The 19,980-nt window shown below is 39.4% G+C and overlaps 1 protein-coding gene across 1 annotated transcript; it reads left to right on the top strand.

The window, feature by feature from the left end:
• The first annotated feature begins 395 nt into the window (after window positions 1–395).
• Window positions 396–1,353, top strand: LOC114443979 (myosin light chain 4). The gene has a single exon (XM_075353421.1). It carries the CDS (start codon window positions 503–505, stop codon window positions 1,109–1,111), a length of 609 nt encoding a protein of 202 aa, XP_075209536.1. The 5' UTR covers window positions 396–502; the 3' UTR covers window positions 1,112–1,353.
• The last annotated feature ends 18,627 nt before the right edge of the window (window positions 1,354–19,980 follow it).

Raw genomic sequence — 19,980 nt, 5'->3', positions numbered from 1 at the left:
AAAGAGAAACAAAAGAGGTTCATACTCTGTCCTAAAACCTCTGACATAAAGAATTAACCATTTTCGAGTTAGCTTGTTTGAAAGCATTGTTCCAGAAAGCAGTGCTTCCTAGACTTCCAGCATTTAGCAAGCAAGCTATTTTAGTCTGACTCCCTCATGGGCTGATCACTGGCTGTGCTCTGATCCCTTTGTCCATCAGAGAGACAGAACATTTTCGGGCTAATGCAACTGGACCCTCTCTAATGACAGCAAATAACCCTGTCGGCTAGATGACAGCAGCTGAGAACAATACTTAATGTTGACATCACTTGCTGTGTGGATCTATTTTGGGTTTCTTCCTTTTATAGTAAGCTGGTTGAAATTGCTATCTGGCTCCTGAGACAAAGCACATATAAAAGCTTTGGAAGAGGTGTCCCTGTGTGCTTGGGAATCACTTTCAGTCCCTTCAGACTCTTGTTTGTTTCTCGGCAAGTACCGGCTCACCTCTCAATCCTTTTACAACATGGCACCAAAGAAGGTTGAACCAAAGAAACCTGAGCCCAAAAAGCCAGAGCCCAAGAAAGATGCACCTCCAGCCTCTAAACCAGCGCCAACTCCAGAACCGCAGCCTGAGCCACCCAAGGAGCCAGAGTTTGACCCCAAAAGCATCACTCTTGAGTACTCTGCCGATCAGATTGACGAGTTCAAAGAGGCCTTCACCTTGTTTGATCGCACACCAACTGGAGAAATGAAGATCACTTATGCCCAGTGTGGGGATGTGATGCGAGCTCTGGGTCAGAACCCCACCAATGCGGATGTGCTGAAAGTGCTTGGGAAACCACGGCCGGAGGACATGAGCACTAAAATGGTGGACTTTGAGACCTTCCTGCCAATGCTGCAGCACATCTCCCGTGCAAAAGATCAGGGTAACTTTGAGGATTTTGTGGAGGGGCTGAGAGTTTTTGACAAGGAAGGTAATGGCACCATCATGGGAGCAGAGCTGCGTCACGTGCTGGCAACACTGGGAGAAAGGATGACGGAAGACGAGGTGGACAGACTGATGGCCGGGCAGGAGGATGCAAATGGATGTATCAATTATGCCTCCTTTGTAAAGCACATTCTCTCTGGGTAAACAGGACGTTCAACCATAAAGACTGAATTCTACACCTGTTTTCTGTCTGGATCCTTGCTTAACATTTGCCTAATTAGAGGTGAGGTTGTCATTGAGTCTGGGACGTCATTTTTATGCTGTCAAAAGCAGGGAAAAAATGGAGGACCTATAATTAGTTCTTTTTCATAAACACTCTGAAATATAAAAGAAACCCCAGTGAGATAATATGGACGTCTAAAAGAAATAAAGGAAATATGATTACACAACTGCCTCACAAATGTCATTTCAATGCACCCAGCATTAAATTGATGAAAAAAGATGATTCATTCAGGATTGCTAATGGAAGTGTTCATTTTCTATGTGTGCAACTTTTCACATCAGCTGTGTTAATGTGATTTGGCCAAAGTATTGTTGGGACTGAAAACAAATAGGATTTGGCTGCAGATTTAATTCTATTCTCCTTTACACAAAGAGCATTTGAATGAGCACGCTTGTCATTGTGATTGAGGGGCAGCTGCCGTGAATCAAGATATACTTCTTCTTGTGTGGACACACACACACCATTCCCCTTGAGAACTGCATGACAGGTGACAGGACAGACAGTCTCATTGCTTTTGCAAGCACAGACCAAACAATTTGTGGTGGTTTTTGGAAGCAAAATAAATGACACTAGATTCAACATATTCAGCAAAAAAAATTGTCAATATTTTATTTAAGCTTAATATGAATTAATGTAGTAGAAAATGCAGCACTTTGTATATTTGCAACTGCAAGTCCTACTACACACAGTGGGGGGGACTACAGAATAAATCACAGCAACCATTGAAACCCACAAACCCACAAAAAATATAAATCGGTGCATAAACAATAATGACCTGAAACGAGCTGCAACATTTGTGTTCCTTACAAATACACATGATTTGGATAGGGGTAACTGAATGATGAGTTCTTGTCCTTTTAGTAGATTTTTATTGTTTTGGACATACAGTACAGACCTGAATCATTCCACTACCACACATTTTTAGCTTTTTTTTTTGCCTTGTTAAAACTTCTTGCACTCTCTTTGAAACCAGAGATCTGAACTGAAGGAATTAAGGAGATCAATCAAAGAAAGACTGGAGCCAGAAGGGATCTCACTTTCTGCCTGAGAGTTAGGAGTTCAGAAGACACACCTCTGTTGGTTAAAAGTTGCTGAGGAGGACAGGAGGCGGTTATGCACCTAATTTGTCACCGCTTTAAAGGCACACAGGAAGACATTAAAATGAAAAATCATCTCAGCTTATGTTTTCTGAGATTTACAACTGTACATGAACTCACAAGTCACACCATCTGTCACACTGCTCGTTACTTATCTAATTACTGTTTTTTCATCTTAATTAGGCTGACTGGGCCTTACACACCACACAGATTTCACTGTTTTTAGCACTACAAGCACACTTCAAATGAGCAGACTTTTTGGCATGACATTTTAAAGTTACATTCATCTAAAGCTGCATAAGCCATAATGAAATGTAGTAACTGAATCATAGTATTTATTTCTTGCCTCCTGTCTAGTTAACATTTGCATGTGCACTTAATGCATCCTGTGAGGATAACACCATAGTAAACGGCTCACTGACCCATCTTCCTTCGAATTAACCATTGATTCTGAACGTGTGATACACTTTAGATATGTTTAGAACCTATTTTAGAAGGAGTAGAAAGATGCAGCTAAATGGGCAGAAGTGGCACTTACTCTATGCAGCTGTCAAGTACATGCAAAGGAGGTTCTAAGTGCACTGGGCACCCAGCTCCATAACCGGTTGAGAGCCAGCCAGTAATTTAGACCCATCGTGATTAATCAGCAGCTGTTAGCTTTAAAGTCCTTTGTCAAATATGTGGGGCTCTTGGCTGAGAGGCTTCACCAGCTTGTGTATTTATGTTAGCTGTTCAGAGCATTCTCCTGAAAAAGGTGGAAACAACATGGTAAATATTAGTGTCAAAGAGGTAGAGGTGACGCTTCTGCTGTAATTTTTATAGCCAGGTTTTTTTTTTGTTTGTTTGTTTTTTTGTTTTTTGTTTTTTTTTTTGCCACTGTTGGAGTTTTACAATACATTATATAAAAATGTCAGATATACAGTAAAAACTGCCTTCTGCGTGGCTCTAGCAGCCCAGGTGGTGGCATAAAACACCACAGTGCAGACACAAGCACTCAAACGGAAACATCAAGCGGCAATATTTTGTCTCATTTAAAGTGGTAATTTGCAAGATCCTCCTATTTTGCCAGGGGCATCAGGCAGTGTTAGATGCCAAGCAGTTATAGCTGTAGCCATCTTGCATTGCATCTTATTTTTGGCAGTCAAATCATGATCTGACTGGTCTTGTCTTGTTTTTCTTCTGCCAAAGATGCATCACATCCCATTATAGAAGCAGATTTTAACTGGGGAAGATACCAGCAGAGAGTAAACATTTGGTGAAATGTAGATTGTCACTCCCCCTATATTATTCTAAGAACAACTTCAAAAAAAAATGTCCAGTTTAACACAGATCTGTTCAGTAGCTACAAATTACCATGAGAGTAATGACAGAGATAAATGGCAACCTTGATTATAAAACAACCAGGAGTCAAAGAAGGTGTGCCAAGGTCAAGATCAGCTAGCATCGTTCGTTGGCAGCAAATCATTTTTCATGCGGTGCAACCATTTCACCACTCTCTATTAAGAATAGATGAACTCATTTCATTTACTATGGAGTCTGACTGGATTTTGAATTATGAGTGGAGGCCTCATTTATGGAAAATAAGGTCTGATTTTGCATAAACAGAAAACCTTTGTAGCCTGTGTGGTGGAAAGCAGCACAAGTTGAAATCCTTTAACATTATTGCATGTGTGTGGAAATAGTCAGCTCAGAAAGAAATTATTTTACTGAAGCAATAATGACAGCTTAATGCAACCCTGTTTTTCTATAATTGAGAGAAGATTTCTGACTTTCATATGCTGTTTGCTTTTATTTGTGTCTGAGTTTGTCATCGCTTTGCTTAGGTTTGGTAAAAGATTTGGTTTTGGCTTTTACAAACTTCTCAGGGTCACAAGCCCAACCCAACAGTATATCCTTATTGTGAAACTGAACTATGTTTGGCCAATGTAGCTATTACATAGTTCTTTTTTTTCTGAGAGGCTGTATTAACCTCACAGCAACTGAAAATGAGAGTAAAACATGCGTGTTGCTTTGGGTATCAATAGCAGTCAACCTATTCTCTTATTTATGTGTTGATGTTACATGTCACATTCACGATTGTTTTTTTTTTGCAGGATCTGAACTCTAATATCTGTCTTCACTTACAAATGAAAGCATTTAGAAATCAAAAGTGCAGTTTGCACGTGCAGCATCAAGCAATTCTCTTGAGGGTTTCCTTCAGATAGCCTTCACAAACATTATCCCTACATGCACTAAAGTCGTGTTGCAGATTTACAAACTACCGTGTACCTTTAAGCATCAGCGCCAGCAGCTCCTTAACTGCTGATGGTGTCATTGTGATGCACACTAGCACAAAGCTAGTTATCACTAATGGCATTACCTCGCCTATGTCCTGTTGACTGATGACAGTTAAGTAATCACACTTCAAAGAAATTACACCTTATGTGTAATGAAAATGCCGCTTCCTTTGGTTAAGACTGATTTTGGTCTATAAATTATTGTGGTATCCTTTCCTGAAGCTTTTGTGCTTTTAAAACAGAACAATTAGGCAGATTAATCAAACATCTGGTATTCTCTGAGGGCAAGTGCATGGAAAATCAGCGTGTTAACTACATCAATTAAACATTTTATAATTATTTGTTGCAATTTTCCATTTTTAAATCACACCATGACAGTTATAAATGGAGTGCCAGCAGCTGAGGGAGGGTGAAATCTGGGTGAAAAAATGTGGCAAATTTTCTACAAGTGCTACAAAATGAATAGCTTTCATGTGAGTCAAATACTCATGACAGTCGCATGAGGACCACTGTTGAGAAATATTATGGATAAGCTCAAATCTGTTTTTGTTATGTTTTTAGTGACACATATCAGTTGGGTGATTACACAATAAGTACGTTTTCATACAAACTATTCAGTCACTGCAGTCTGTGGAGATTTGAAAGGACTGTGGTAGAATGCTTCTTATAAAACACTGGAGACAAAACCTCCATCCTCAAAGCTACTTTCTTTACCTTTCATTTAACACATACCGTGTCCAGCAATCAATACTTCTTCACCTTGCACAGCATAGCAGCCAGATTAGATGCAGCTCCAAGGGCAATAATGAGGAGTGTCTGAAGTTGCTTTTCACCAACATGTAGCGCACTGTAGAACTGAATGAGATGAATGAATTTTTATTCTTGAGCAAACATTGCACCTGTCTGAGTCATAATGTGACGTTAATGTAGAAGTGATTTATGTCTGAATGACAGAATCTTTTTGGTGCAGTTAGAAATGTCTTTTCAGTCTAACATCCATTCTCAGTGTGCAGAAATAGAAGTCTGGAAGTATCTTGGTGCCTATATTGAATGTAAACATATGGCACATACAGTTATTAAATAACATTAGATCACAGTTTCTTAAGACTTAACATACACAGCTCTATATAACTTTGATGCTGCTTTCTTCTGCAGTGTTTTTATGGATTGCACTCTGTTTTGGAATTCTACCAGATTCCTCCTGATGGTTTCCTAAAATATGTTATAATTACAGTGTCTTGCTGCATTATAGAACATTGAGAGGCAACAGAGAACATAATTATCAACCTCATTTGTCTTAGTAAAAAGTTAACTCTTAAGTGTCAGGGAGAAAGTTGAAGATAAGTTAAGTCTGGAACCATTTCTGAGGCCTTTTTACGGCTTCTTTTTCGCCATTATATCTTGAAGAATATATTAGAGTGCCTAATGAACCTGTGCGCCATATTGCTGGCACCAGCTCACTGCCATTTATTTTAATTCTATATTACACGTCATGAAACTGAAAACACATTTAAATGGTTTAAACGGTAATGATGGAGAGACCCACCAGGGGAAATTTCTTCTAATTTGACACTACAAGCAATGTGTGTCTCAGTAATGACTCAAAGTTAATTCAAGCCCTCAAACAGAGTTACCGTTAAGCTGTGTTTCACCTTATAAAAAAAATCCTTCATTTGACATTTATTATTCTGGCTGGCCTATAAATAAAAATAAATTCTTGGTGAGGACAAAGTTTTTGTGCCTGCCCATAGGGAAGGTGAGCCCTTGCCTAAGCCTCCAGAGATGTCTCCTTTGCCATCCTCAGCAGCAAGAGGCTATTATTTTCCTGTAGTCTGTGCTTCTCGACAAGGAGTCAAGCCGACTGTCACACTGCAACTTAAAACGTCAGAAAACCCCTATCAGAAAAAAATATGATACAGAACTACACGTCTGACAGGCAATTATAAATCCCTGTATCAAAGTATTGATTCTGAAATTGTTTAATCATCTGATTATTTTTAATTCTGTTTGGTGTCAGTTTCATTACTGCATGCTGTAAAGAACTATGGCCTCCAAATTAGAGCAAGGGAGAATTTCTTTCCTCTTTCTATTAGTTCTTTTTTTTTTGCAAGAAACAGTTGGAAAATAATTGGGCTTATTTGGTGTAAAGTTTTAACTGTTATGTTTATATTTAACAACCCTACACTAACATACAGCAATGTGAGTTGTCTGGTGAACGGAGCAGGTGTTCCAGTAAGCCTTCTAAACCGAATCTTCATTTTCTCCCGTCTCAAGAGTTTAGACCCCTGTAGTATTGTGACCCTCTTCTAAGTAGTTCACCTGCAACACTCCCACCGCAGCCCAGGAAACAGAAGCCATCAGCTTACAGATGCTAAGAGTTTCCACTGTCTTTCATCTCTGGTCATACATGGTGGACTCAAGTCTCAACCCACTGAAGAATTCTCCTGGGATCTGCTGTAAAAGGAACATATTGTCCTTTGTCATGTTGGACCACATCTGTTTGTCAAGGCATGAGGTGACACCTTAATCATTATGAGGTTTCTTGCGGGTAACTGGACATGAACCATCTCTGAGGAAATATACTTTGGTTTGATTCATTCATCCGTCCAGACCCTGTATTTGATCCTGTCAATCATTTCCTGAATGAGGATTGTGAGTGGCCTTGTTGTAACCCAGTCATCCTCCGTGCTCTCTGTCTGCCATGTTTGAATTCTGGTGCCCTCCCCCAGACCCCCTTGGGTGATAAGCCCTTGAGACTAAGGTCACTGTATTGTGGGTGAACTTTGTCTCTTGAGAGATCAATATAATGTATGTTTTAAAGATCCAAAGGTGTCAGGACAGACTTTCTGTCTTGTTTGAAAGCCCAATGACAAACCAAATTCTGATTAAAAATGATGATTTATTCAATTGAAGAATGCCACCAAACCAAAATATCTATGTGTGTGTGTGGGTGTGCATAAATCAAGAAAGAACCGTTTTCAGACTGCCATGTTGTATAACCCTTTTCTAAAAAAATTCTGAATATCTGTGCTGTGTTGGGTTGCAAAACAACACAGTGGCCTGCCAAAATAACAATTCAGCTGTCTACAAAGTAGCAATCAGAAGCATGATTGCACAGAAAATGTGTACATCACACAAACTGAGAATATGTTGAAGCCACGCGTCTTTAACATCGTTGTCAATCACAGGGAATTAACTCATTTAGCTGTATGTCATATTGATGTGTTGCATTTCTAGAGGGGAGCACTCCATGTAAATCTATGGCCCAAGGTCTAATCCTAATTGAGTGTTCTAGACAGTGTTTTCCTTATTTTTGCTGTAACTGAGAAACTATTGTAGGGATTACAGACACAGCCTCCGGCCAAAACATCTGAGTAGCACTAAGAGGAAACGGTTTCTTACATTTCTCATTAAATATTGTAAATTTATTTAGCTTCCAGTGTGCCTTGGACTCCTTGGTAAAGCTAAGTACATATTCATTTTTTTCATTCACTTCTTTGCTCACTTTGCCTCACAGGTGCAGATTATCAGCTTACAATTGTACTTCTGACCCCCAACAATTACCTACCAAACCTGTGTCAGACGCTATAAGAAAATGTTTTTTAATGCAGAAGAGAAAAAAAAATAACAAAGTAATCCTTTCAGGGAAGAAAATTAATTAATCTGCTGAAGTACCGAGGCTTCATTACAGCAAAGAGGGTACAGATTCCCCTCATATTTTCCATGTGGAATTAATTTCTTTTGATCAGTAAGCTGTTTTAAAAATACATGAAACTCTTACCGTCAGTCATAGCCACAAGGATTTCATAAACTTTCAAATGTTAAGTTATTTCTCCCAAACAGTGACATTTGTGATGGAGAGATTTAGCTGGGAACTAGCCTGTAAACATACAGTATTTGTTGTGGATTGCCTTGGACATGGTGGATTAAATGAGGAGTGAATGACAGCAGCTGAGACACAGTGGACAGATGATAGGATGTAGCACAAGCTGCACTGCTCAAAGCTACAGTACACAAAATTACACACAACATTCAAATGCACAGCTGTTACATTCAAGTCCATGCCAAGTAAGTTAACAAAATGCTGTTTAGACTTAACAACACCAGATAAATCTGATACAGGAAATGCACTGTGTATAGGGATGGTATGTATTCCTGCTATGGTGCAGTTGTAATGATGTGAAGCAACAAACAGCCAAGTCTGACTAGAACTATGGTGGATTATTTTGGTGTGAAGTCATGGGAAGTTTCTTGAAATGGCACACATATTTATACAGACATTCAATGGACACACAGTCATACTCAACCATGCATGGTCAACTAATGTCACATGTGTGGATAGTGGAGTCACCTATCCATCCACTCGGTGTGTGAAGAGCTCTAATGCACAGACCACATAATGGCATCCTTGTCTTTAATGGTTTAGTTGTGTCAGTGTGTCATTTTCTGATTACTAGAGGTGTATGTGTCTGGCTGCCAGTAAAGTTCTAGGATGGGCTTTCAGCACTTCACTGTGAAAAAGTCCTATAATAACTGGTCCATTGTCTGCTATACTGTGTCAGTTCAGATAAAGCAAGACTTGGAGATGAGCTCCAGCTGATCAACAGCAGACGAAGTGGTTCTTTTTATTTTCAAAGACGTGTTTAAAAATGGCTTCTCTGAAATGGGCCGATCAAACTGTATGAGGTTACAGAAAAAGGTTAGAAAATAGCACTGCCAGCTAATCAGAGCAAAGGGTCACTATTGCTTTGTGGAATTGAGAACCGCGGACTATTGTTCTCTGAGTGAAGGCTAAAAGTCATCTAATTTGTCAAAGGCGGCAAACAATAGGTCCACCCCATTCTACACCTGTCGACCACAAGTGATGCGGTGTGCCTTACTTTCCTCCAAAGCAATTTATTTAGCATTCAACTCAATGAAAGAAAAGGCATGTTTTAAATAGCAGCCAGCTTAATTAATGTTGACACTGGAGTAGCTCATCATTCCATTTATGTTAATGCATTGAATTAGCAACGCTATATATTGAGTTAAAAATCTTAATCATAGATTAGTAATGTAAGAGTGTATTCTAATGTGGCACACAGTTTTTCCTTTTATGCAGATGGAATTTCAGAATTGGACTGGTATTGGCCGCTGTGTGATGTAATAAGGTCTTACATTTTAGTTGATTAAATCTGGTGGAATGTACACCTCCAGGCTGCTGCAATATCACCATACAGCAAAATTCTAAGCTTTTATGTACATTAAACTAGTTGGGTGGCGTCTACCCTGTTCCAAGATTATAAGAAACCATCAAGAGTGTGCACTGTCTGTGTCCATTGTTGCAATATTGGCTAGGAGCATTCATAAGCAAACGGCAAAGGAATTTGTCTTCTCTGCTAGCAAAGAGTAATAGGTTTGTGACCTAAAGTAGAAGATGAGGAACAATTATCTGAGTGACTGTGCAGAAAGTTTTGTGGTATTTATGCAGTCTCAAGGGCTAAACAGCCACAAATGTCCATGAGGATAGTGGTAACACGAGGTTAGCACTGTGAAGAAGTGGTCGAGGGGGCCTGGAAGACGACCCCTGTTCTGGAAGACCAGTCACTGTCACCACACAGAAAAACATTGACAAGATCAATGATGTGGTCTTGATAGATCGATGAATAAGACAACACTACAGTTCCACAGAGCTGGGTATCTCCAAGGAACGTCCCCGTGGAGTTATACACAACAGACTCCTAGTGACCAGTCCTGAAACTCCTCGAATCTGATGAGAAGTGGATTTGGCACAAAATGTTACAATGTTAATTGTCTGCAACATTTTGTAAATGTGGGTGAGATTTGGAGATAAAAGAACATTTGAAACAGAGAAAACACCCAGTTTCTCCGAGCTCCCTTTGTCTGCAGGTAAAGTCATGGCCTCCATTGTCTGGGATACAAATGGATTGCTGTGTGACTGCTAGTGGCCTGCTACACAGATCTCTTAAGACAGCTCTGGGATAAAATCAAAAAGGTTCAGCCTTGGAAGCTGACAGGAGGAGTGCAGATTTGAACTTTTGCCACACTCACACTCTTTACTTGATTTGGAGAGTTCTCCTAAATTGACTTGTTTTGCAGGGTGCCACAAACTTCACTTCAGTCATCCCACACAAACACAGAAGCATTTCTACAATCTCATCATTTCATTTCACTTAGAAGTCACTGATTTTTATTCTTTCAGCCAATGAATATTAAACAGTGCAGTTTATTGTATCACAATAATTAAAGTAATGCATTTTATAGATAATTTAAAAAGTTCATAATACACATAGATCTGTGACTGGTAGAAAAAGTATGATGATATATATTTCTTTCAATCCCACATATTAGTTTGCTGCTCCTCCAGCAGCCTCCAGCGAAGAGCAAAATCTGCCCATTTCATACTCCCAGTGCTGCCTCCCATCAATCCTAAAATTAGGCCTTGTATGTACAAAACCTCATACGGCAGCACCCTCTGATGAACTCATTATCATTATAATCACAAATACTGTGGAACATGGTAGACTGACAAGCAGCAGGTGATCCTCACTGAGCTCTCTCCATCTGTGTAGAATCACTGCATGCTACCAAAAATCTCCAGGAGTTTCCCGGCCTCCTGGAGTTCTGAGCGCTCCCCCTGGGCTTTTTTTTTTAAGTATCCATATAGCATAGTACTATATAATATGCTGATTTGATGTAATTTAGGGTGCTACCAAAAAATGAAAAAAACACCTTGCAGCCATGTAATGTAAAATGAAATAGCAAAATAAATAATACAATACATTCATGTCAAAGTAGATTATAATATATCAAGTCACAGTATGAAACAAAGTCACTGTATGTTGGATGTATAAATGTTTCAGAGAGGGGGGTTTAATAATTCATGACGACATGAAACAGTAATTCATCCTCCATTGATCAGTTTCTCTCTTGGCCTGGAGATACGGAGTTTGACAACTGCCCATCTCCTGGATTCCATTAGTACAATTAGAAGTAAAATGTGTATACATCCACTTGTGCATGGCAGAAAGGAATGGCAGTTAATTCAGTCTGACCTTAGTAGGATCCAAATTTAACCTTCATTTTTTGGCACTGCCTGTCCATTGCAGAACCCAAGTGTGTCCCAATTAGCTACACTCTGGTTGTCACTGTCCTTCACAAGATGGCGGCGAGAGAGAAGAGCCATAATACATGGGTCTTATTTTTCTAGCCCTAGCCATCATTCCTTCAGGCTATGTTGATATTTCACTAACCAACTTGACAGGTGAGATCAGCCACAAAGACACAAATGGTCAGGCAATCAATTTGTAAACAAAGCTAAACCTTTAAATAGACACAGAAACAGATACGCACTCGTCCACCTGTATACACTGATTTGACAGTTCTGACAACCACCCTGGCATCTATTAGGGAAGGAAAAATGCTGCAATGCAGGTTTGCGAATGCATAAAAGAGAGATTGGCTCTACATTCCCACTGGTTTTACCTTCCACATCTCAGATCAATATTGTCTATCTAGCAAGAGCTTTTGATAAATGGGGAGTCAATGGCGCTTCCTTCCCCCCACTAACTGTGTTTTTTGCTCTTTTATCAAATCAAATGGGAATGTTTATCACAACAAACCTTTTCAAAAGAACTTTAAATGGAAATTGCAATCAAAATGAAGTAAAGATTCAGAGAACTCAACATGACATGTCGAATTTGACAAGAAAAATGGTACCTGCACTACACCGGGCTCCATGCAGGCAATGTGCTTATAACCCACGAGTAGGCTTTCAATTTTTTGGCATAGTGTTGAGTGCACAAACTAACATTTAAAAGTTGTATTTAACTTTTAATTTCCAGACAATTTCAAGGACACATGCTCCTCCTGACTTGAAATCTTTTGCTGTCAAGTTAGAAGAGCTGAATGAATGTGCTTATTCTGAGCATTTCAAAGTAAAAACTCTCCGGAGAATTTTGTACTTGAAGAAAATATTCATGATTGGAAGCATTGTGTGTGTGTGTGTGTGTGTGTGTGTGTGGTAAATGCATGATACTTAAGTCATGGTTGTTTCTTCTCATAAATATGAACACCATATGAACTTTGAAAGTCACAGAGAATATGAAGATGTTTATTTTTAAACATAGTCTCCTGGTTCAGTGGTGATTAAGGATCCCTTTATTGTAAAGACAGCGCTAACTTATGTGTGTGTGTGTGTGTGTGTGTGTGTGTGTGCGTGTACAATTTCACCTTCTAGCTGATGCACTTTACAACCACGCTTATCCAGAGTTGTTAAGACTTTTGCAAATAAATTTGGAATTATTAAGGATTTCTAATGTCATTAAGGACTATTTTTCAGGTTATATTGACGTCACAGTGTAATTGACCTTTGACCTGTTAGTAAAGTGTTTTTTTGACCAGGATATTGTGCAAGGTCAAGTTGACCTTTGACCACCAATGCCCTCAAAGTGTTCCTTGACTGTTAAGGAGTGTCCAAATACTTGTTATTTACCTATTAGAGGCCATAAAAGGGGAAAGAAGATTGCAGTCAGCAACAAACAGTGTAAGTGGGTGGGCTGAAAAGAGATGATGCTACTTCACTTCTCAACCTCTATTATTTTCAAGCTCCAAGATGGCGTCTTTTCATGTCAGTGACCTTAATTAAGGCAATATAGACTTGTTTTTTTTGTTGAATCAGCCTGAAGCTGTTCTAATTGAATGAGAGCTACATAAGAGTTTATGTGTTTGTGTTTGTGGATGATTATTGATTAAAGAGTCTCTCGACTTCTAGAGCAATAAAATATATAATATTGGGTGATGCTGGAGAGGCTTCACTAAGTATTGCACGATTTTCCGAATCAAGGGATTTATTCACACTGCTGACTGTAAAATGCAGGCATACCAATGTAACAAATATAAAAGACTTACAACAAATATTTGTAAATGACGTCACTTTGTTCTCGGAGCGCTGGCTCGCGTATGAGCATGTACTTGTCCCCCCTCTCTGAACATTATCGGCTTGTTATCGTCCCTCATTCAGGTAAATTCGGGAAAAAGAGCAAAATCGTGAAATCCCAAATTGTAGCCGCAAATCTTTCTCCTCCTCTGCTTCAAACATGTTCTAAACTGCTGTTTCCGGCCATTGTTCAGCAGCAAAACAGCTTCAAAACTTGTGCGTGTGTGCGCTGCAGTGGGAGGCCCGTATGAGGCGTTCTGCACACATGTTTCTTGTGAAGTATGATAAAATAAAATGAAAAATGAAAAGTCCCAGCCAAAATGAACTTTGTTTTTGTTCTTGCCACCTCGAGAAGACGGGAAAAAAAATTATCTGTTCTGGTGGAGTATGTAACAAGCTTAAACTGTGAAGAGGAACTTTGGGCTTGACACCTCTGCATACAGCACAGGTGTGGAGGTGGAGATCAGCTCTGAAAAACAGGAGCTAGACTTGGATGCTGCAAGGAATTTGATTCAACACCTTAACAGGCAGGAAAGGGGAAGCTGGCTGTAATGGTGTGTGTTTGTTACACACAGCAACAGAGTCATCGGTCGCTTTTCTTTCAAAATAAGGAATTGATTATAGAACGTTACAAAAAGGGATTTATTAGAGGATAGGATCTTCTTTGGTGTGGTTGTGAGCGCGTTCTTGATTGTTTGCTGGTATCAGCTGGGGATGCACTGCTTCAGGCTGTTCACTCACCTGCATCTTCTAACATGCATTAAAATTGTATAACATTTATCAACAATCCGTCAGGAACCATACTGAACAGAAGCCTGTGGAGACGTTGATGTTTTGTGTATCATACACCACAAACAGAATTCTCCTTTTTCTGGAAAACAATTTAAATGATTTTTAATCAGCTACAAGGACAGAAACAAACAAAACCATGTCTAGAACATAACTCACACAATGCAATGGGAACAATAGAAGTCTGTCTGAAATGTTTATTTACATTGCAAAGCAGCCGACAGGATGTCTCTTGTCATTGTTAGCACGTTGTCACAACAGAGAGAACACAATTGTTTTTGCTGCCATTTGTATGTGCAACTACACAACCAGACAGTGTCAGAAGAAACTCTAACACAGGTATCCATCCACACAAGGTTACTGCAGCACTCTGACAGTGTGTGGGTGTCAGTCACAGAGTACTGCTGTTGGCTGCTGACCGAGGACAAGTGCTTTTTGAACAAACTGTGGCTTTTGAGCCTGATGAAAAGTTCAGGCTTTACACTTATTGAAAGTAGTGAGTAAGTAGTGATTGAACACCTTTCAAATTTCATACACTGTAAAGTCATACAGGTGATAACATTTAAACAAAATACTTTTAAGTTTTAATAGAAAAACTGAACTAAACAAAAATAGAGAAATTCATTACAGTGATCCTTATTCGATCTATGTATGTTTATATATATATACAGTATTTGGACACACATATGGTTAATTAACCCTTTAAAGGACCAGAGTGAAGGATTTATGCCATCTGCTGGTGACCTTGTAGATTCAGAGGACTTCTATCACATTTTCCTAATATGGAAGTTTTGTGGTGATTATGCAGAAAGTTTTAAATTAATACTTTCCGTGGTATAAAATTTGCAAGGCAGCACTGTCTGAGAAAACATACATTAGCACGGTCATCAGCTACCTGGTTCCACAGGAACATGGTGGCAGCACTGTGGGAGAGTGTTCCTTCTTACAGCATGGTTAAGATTAACATTTGTAAAGCTTACATCAGTCTCATTTACATGTGAAAGCTGCCAGATGATCTGGGAACCAAGCAGGTCATCTGCCAAGCTGTGCTAAGCTACAAAAAAAAGAAAAGAAAAGAAAAAAAAGAAACCTGCCAGGAATCAATTTCTGGGTCATTTTTGTGCTGCTTACAAATTCCTGTGTGAAATTCTACGGCCATATAAAGTGCTACTCATTGCCCAAAATCCTACTTTTAATGCAATGCCAAAAGTGTGTATACCCTCCCTCTTCACCTATACACACCCTATAGACACCTTGTATGGAGCAACAATCACAACCCACTCCCTGGAATCTCAGCAAATAATTGTTGAATATAATATTGCTGCCATTGCTGCTGTTATTTAATTGGCCCTAATTGCTTATCTTTTCTTAGATTGCATTTTTACAGTCTGGTTTGGAGTTTTACACAGTTAACACCTTTTTACTTACGCATGTACTTACTTGCACATTTAATGGTGTTTCAGTGTGAGCTTTGGTTTGTAGTTTTATGACTGTTATCCCTTCAACTGAGTATCTAATGTCATTACAACATGCCCTGGAATTGCAATAAAAACATCTTATCTTACGCAGGACCCATTTTAAGCAAATGAAAACACAACTATTTGCAGTTTATTTGCAGTTACAGAAGATTATGCACTAATGAAAGCATAATTATGAATAACATATTCCGGGTCTGCTATTAAATCCTGTTTTATAGTCTTACGCGCTGGTCCTTTAATCCACTGTCTTGTGCTGTGAGCGTGGGTCTCTTTGCATGTGCACCTTATCTGTCTTTGGGAGACGTATCTAACTACCTCCCTATTACTCTCCCATTATAGGCTGCCACTCTGTGGCATTTTCACAAAACCTTTGCTGCAGTGAGAAAACACGATGGCCCCCAATTGAAAGCATGTTAAAAAGGTCACACATCCAAATAAATGCCAACAATGCCAAAGCACCCCCCTCCCCTCCCTCCCTTATATAAACACTCAAGCAAAACAGAGGCTTGCTGCACACACACAGAGAGACCCCCAGTTTAGTTGAAAGGACTTGATGTAATGTGAGCTTGGCCTTTAATTAAATATTGCAGGATTGATTTTTTTTGGCCACAGCTGAATGGAGCTGTAGAAAAAACTGAGCTTCATTATGATATGGCAAAGTGTTCAATATGATTAGATGGCTTTTAGAGGGTGATTAAAAGTACTTTTATAACCTCAAATTGCAAAGGTTTTGTTTAAAAAAAAAAAAAAAAAAGAAACTAGGAAAAAAAATTATTGTTTCCCTTCTAAGATTGTGCCAGATTCCAACACCAGAGTTTAATCCTGATTATTGTCAGTGAGGAGTACAGACTTGCATGAGAGATAAACAGCCGTTTTGCTTTTAGGAGTAAAAGGGTGCACAGTTTACTTCAACCTCTAGCTGACAGGGAAACTTACTGGGGATGTATTCAGTGTGACTTTTGCCAAGGTTATAGAGACATTTATCAGTGCTGAATTCTTGCTAAACACAATGGAAATGGAAGAAGAATGAGAGTACTTTTCTAGAGCACAGGCCACTGGCGGAGCTTTACATCTCATAAGTGAAAGAAGTGCTGTGTTCAAGGAAAGATAGTGGTATCACATGAAGAATTTCTTTTTCTTTTTTATCGGTTTCCCAAGTTCATTCAGCACAGTGCATCCTAAAGGTCTGCATTGACATATGCTGTATTTCCAGCTGACTTGTATTAAAGTTTATTTCATTTTATTCATTTTTTCCCACAATCTATCATGCATTTCTTCTGGGAAATTGTTGGAATCCCTGAAAATAAACCAAAGTAAATACTGTCAGTGCTGTGACTTGAACTTCACCGCCTCTCACTGGAAAGAAGAATGAGAATATCTTCAGGCACATAAAGTATCCAAATATGTGCTTCAGCTGACTCTTCAGTGCAATCACACTCCCGGTATGAGACACAGGCCAAGTCAATGATGCATGTTATGCAACATCTTCATAGTCAAAACTACAGTGCTGGTTAAAGCCAAGAATTAATTTGGATAAAGTCCTGTTGATGTTTCTTTGAAAATTTGAACATCCATAATGGTGGCATTTTGTCAACATAATGAAGAAGTAAATGGTGTGGGGTAATAAATGAATTTGTTAAATGAAATGGAAAATGAAAGGTTGGTGTATGAGTCCGTTTTTTTTTTTTTTTTTGCATTTTCATTGTATTCCATGCCACCATGCTTCAGCCACAAAGGCAAACACTCCCATCCTCAAAACGGGTGGCGTGGAACACAAATGTGTGGTTCTTCTTCCCCCTTAGCAGGTAATTCACCTTTCACTCACGTCCTTTCCTTTGTTTATTTGTCAGTACAGGTATAGCAACAAATATGTGCTCAGATTTTTTTCAATCGTCATTCTTTTCATTGTTCCCTATGCGCTGATAACCTGTCTGCCAATATGTACTACTAAAACAGAGAGAGGGGAAGGAGAGATTTATTTTGTGTGTGTATTCATTTAGTATTGCTTATATAACACAATGTGTCTGATACCCTGCTGATACACCTGTGTGCAAATCACAAGAGTCTGTTCAGCTTCCCGAGCTTCCACTTGTGATATCATGAGGCAAAAAGCTCTCTGGAGTCTCTGTTGAAAAACTACCCTCAAGCTCCAGTGGTACAATAAAATACAGAGATCTTCATCCCACACGCTATGCTGCAGCTTGACTTGACTGATGAATTGCTTTGCTGATCTCATTGGTCTCCTTGATATTAGAAGAAAGTAATAAATGCTTATGCCTCAAGGCCTTTTGAGAGCCATACAAGGCGAGACAGGACAAAATTGCTCACAAGGAAGAGAAACTTCCTCATACTGCAAAGATCAGTTTGCCTATTTACAATAGTGAGGGTACCAGTTCCCCTCAGAGGTGTGCCAGTATTGGTTATTTATTGTATAAGCACAGTTTGAGCTTGATAAATGACTAAAGTCTCTTGTTGATCCCTGATAGGATGATCCCAGCTCCATCCCGCTCATTCCAAAGAACGTAGATGGTTAGACACTGCAGGGAACACCTACAGTACATCAGTGTGCAATGTGTCTTAATGTAATACTGTATGGCACCAGTTGTGTCACATGTATTTATAGTAGAGAACAGTTGGTATGTATGTTTAAAGGGTCTGTAAAATGGCCCTCATCTTGTCATCTCTCCGTCCACTCTGTGAATCCTTGTTCCTTTTATTTTCTCTCCAGCAACTCCATTGCAAGTCTGTTCTCCCTCTCTGCTCTCCAACCCCTCTACCCCCTCTAATGCCTTCCTCTCATGCTCTTCTCGCTCCAGCGGTCTCCTTTCCCTCTACTCGTCTCTCCTCTTCATTTCCCGAAGCTACACCAGCCAGTCTGGCTCTGTGTGCTTCTAACTGGTGTGTCCTCCTCTTCACAAAACCACCCGTCTTTTTGCCCTGTGTTCGTGGCGGAGGAGAAACCGCTGCTGCGTCCTTGGGGGGGAGTCGCACTGGGCCGGAGGATTAATGTGATGTTTAGGTCTAAGCGTATCGTCCATCATCCTGTACCACTTCCAGGATGCAGCAGCAGTTTCTCTTCCCTCTGCTGCCCATCTCTGTAGGTGGGTCTTTTAGTCACTAGAATAAAATAAAAAAAAATAATAAAAAGCAGTTTATCCTACTCAGGCTGCCACTGGGCTGCAGCCTTTTATTCAACATACAGAGAGACACACTCTGGACCGGACACCAGTGCTGACATGTGTACACAGACAACACTTGTAGCAAAATTAGTCACAGAATGATTTAACTTGCTTGTCCTTGGACTGAGGAAGCATCCAAAGGAAAGCCAATGTTCGACAGAAAGGCCAGATATATTCAGATATATGATGTTTTTAGTGAACAAGCACAGAAGCAATTATAATTAATAAGATCTGAGATATTTGCATTTTCTAGCATATAGAAGCCAGTTATGCAAGCTAGATAAAAGTAAACAGATTGAAATAGATGTCTGTCTTTAGACACATCTTTCAAACCTTAATGGGGATTTTGTTCTTAGGTCTCCCAGGTGAAAATAAAAATCGAGTACAGTATGTACCCACACACTTATTTTTATGTTTGTTTGTGTATGTTAAACACACACACTTACAGAGGCAGATTAACTCAAAAAAGAAAAACTGTCTAATGTAAAATCAACCATGAACACCTCATCTGTCAGATACTCGCAGGTAATGAATACCAAGCAAATGAGGTTGACATAACACATAAAGAGAGCTATATTTACAGTGCTCTAACAAGTGCTATTTTTTGATTGTGGCAACCTAATAAACTGAAGCAGTCTTCCCATCTCTGTAAATTGCACGCTAATGCACTGTTATTTTTTTTAGTTTTTTTAGTTTTTTAGTGGTACTGATTTATTAGAATGACCCCACTATGACCCCTATAAGAGAAATAATTATGTATACAACAGACCATGCATAAAAATAGTTCTGATGCAAACCTACCACTTCGATACTGTCTAACATGCTATTTTTGTTGCAGCCTATTCAAGGTGAGTAGACAGGTTTTTAAAAATGCATGTTAGTCCATCTGTCTAGACCCAGCATACACCCCCACACACATTTGTATGGCTGTCTTTGTGGGGAGTGTGTGTGCAACCTAATTCACCACCCTAACACTAATTGTCTCAAAAAAAAGTTTGTAGGGAAAAGGTGAAGCAATACAGCCTCACTCAGA

Source organism: Parambassis ranga, chromosome 12 (genome assembly GCF_900634625.1).
Source record: "Parambassis ranga chromosome 12, fParRan2.1, whole genome shotgun sequence".
Classification (NCBI taxonomy): domain Eukaryota; kingdom Metazoa; phylum Chordata; class Actinopteri; family Ambassidae; genus Parambassis; species Parambassis ranga.
The sequence above is the reverse complement of the archived record's forward strand: the minus strand, read 5'-3'. Positions and strand labels throughout refer to the sequence as shown.